The 1959-nt window shown below is 38.5% G+C and overlaps 1 protein-coding gene across 1 annotated transcript; it reads left to right on the top strand.

Moving 5' to 3' along the window:
- Nucleotides 1–554: 554 nt before the first annotated feature.
- On the top strand, nucleotides 555–1666 carry LOC137397162 (uncharacterized). The gene is made up of 3 exons (XM_068083453.1): nucleotides 555–852; nucleotides 1024–1142; nucleotides 1310–1666. Exons 1-3 carry the CDS (start codon nucleotides 555–557, stop codon nucleotides 1664–1666), a joined length of 774 nt encoding a protein of 257 aa, XP_067939554.1.
- The last annotated feature ends 293 nt before the right edge of the window (nucleotides 1667–1959 follow it).

Raw genomic sequence — 1959 nt, 5'->3', positions numbered from 1 at the left:
AGACGCCGAAATGCTGTTCGCCAAAAACATTTTAACAGCGTTTTGAAAGGCACGATTACCGATTTCTCTCAGGTCAGTATTCCGCGTGGGAAACTTTGTGAAAATTACTCAAGCAAGAGCGAATATTTATTTCTAACGTGATACTCATATTTATTTAAAACTTTTACTCAGCTTACTTATATTTTTAAAACTACATTTACATACATATTTAATTTGTTAGCAATGGATTCGGCGACTGGTATAACATTACAGGTAGAAGAAAGAAAATGATTTCCATGGCAACGAAACTGGAGATAATAAACAAATACGAAGAAGGCGCCCGTATCGTTAGTATTGCTAAAGAATATGGTCGCAACCAGTCAACGATTGCGACTATCATTAAAAACAAACAATCTATTAAATCAACCAAAGCTTCCAAGGGCATGATTATTCTTGCCAGTAATAGATGTTCAATCAATAACGAGATGGAGAGGCTCCTTCTATTATGGGTTAAAGAGAAATAAATACGTGGTGATACTATCACCCAGTCAGCAGTTTTGCACAAGACGACAGCCATGTTTGATGACCTCTTGGAAACCCAAAAAGAGGGTGGAGGTGAAGGAACATTGCATCAAACTCCTTCGGAGTTTGATGCGATGTTTCTACACCGCTACATTTCTCAGAAAGTTTTTAAGTGCGATGAAACTGGCCTTTTTTGGAAAAAACTGCCTCGTCGCACATACATCACAGCTGAAGAAAAGAAACTTCCTGGCCATAAACCGATGAAGGACAGACTCACTCTTGCACTTTGTACAAATGCCAGTGGAGACTTGAAAATTAAGCCACTCCTAGTTTACCACTCAGAAAATCTTTGTGCGTTCAAAGCGCACAAAATCACCAAGGATAGGCTTGCAATAATTTTGAAATCTAGTAGCAAGGCCTGGGTTACAAGAGCCATATTTATTGAGTAGATAAATGTCTGCTTTGGTCCTGCTGTCAGGGAATATTTAGACACAAACAATCCCCCTCTGAAATGTCTTTTAGTGCTTGACAATGCCTCTGCTCACCCTCCTGGTCTCAAGGACAATTTACGTTCAGACTTCTTTTATCAAATTTCTCTACCTGCCACCAAACACCACCCCACTCCCTCAGCCTATGAACCAGTGAGTAATGGCTAATTTCAAAAAACTTTACACAAAACAACTGTTTAGAAGATGCTTTGAAGTCACTGAGAGCACTCAACTCAACCTGCACGAGTTTTGGAAGGTTCATTTTGACATCGTTCAATGCCTGAAAATGGTTAAAAAAATCCTGGAATGAGGTTTCGAAGCAAATTTTAAAATCATCATGGAAAAGGCTATGGCCAGGCGTTGAGGCAAATCAAGACACCGAAGATTCTGAAAAAGAGGTCATCATAGATCCTACCTCCGAGGGTGATGTTACAGAAATAGTTTCACTCAGGATGTCTATGGGGCTTGTTGTTGATGAAGCTGATATTGATAACCTTATTGAGGAGCACAGGGAAGAGCTCACAACAGAAGATTTAAAAGAGTTAGAGGCCGTGCACAGCAACATAGTTCAGGGGGAGCCACAATTCGGTGGTGACGAAGAATTAGAAGGGACTGAGAAAATCACATCAACAGAAATAAAGAAAACATTAAGTTGTTATGAGAACCTCACCAAATGAATTGCAAACAAACACTCCGAAAAAGTACTCACAAGCTGTGCTATGGACAATGTTAACGACACTTGCTTGAGCTATTTTAGAGACATTCTGAAGAATCATCAAAAACAGACTCGTTTGGATAAATTTTTCAAGAAAAAAGTATCAAAAGGCACAGATGATGACAGTGAATGTAACAAAAGAGCTAGGAATAAAAGTGCACATGAAGAAGTGCTATCAGATTAATTATTTTCAAACATACTTTTAATTTTAAGTTTCAAGTTTACTGATCTGGAATGATACGTGTAAACAATACT

The sequence above is a fragment of the Watersipora subatra genome, chromosome 5 (genome assembly GCF_963576615.1).
Source record: "Watersipora subatra chromosome 5, tzWatSuba1.1, whole genome shotgun sequence".
Lineage (NCBI taxonomy): Eukaryota > Metazoa > Bryozoa > Gymnolaemata > Cheilostomatida > Watersiporidae > Watersipora > Watersipora subatra.
This window is presented reverse-complemented; position numbering and strand designations above follow the sequence as displayed.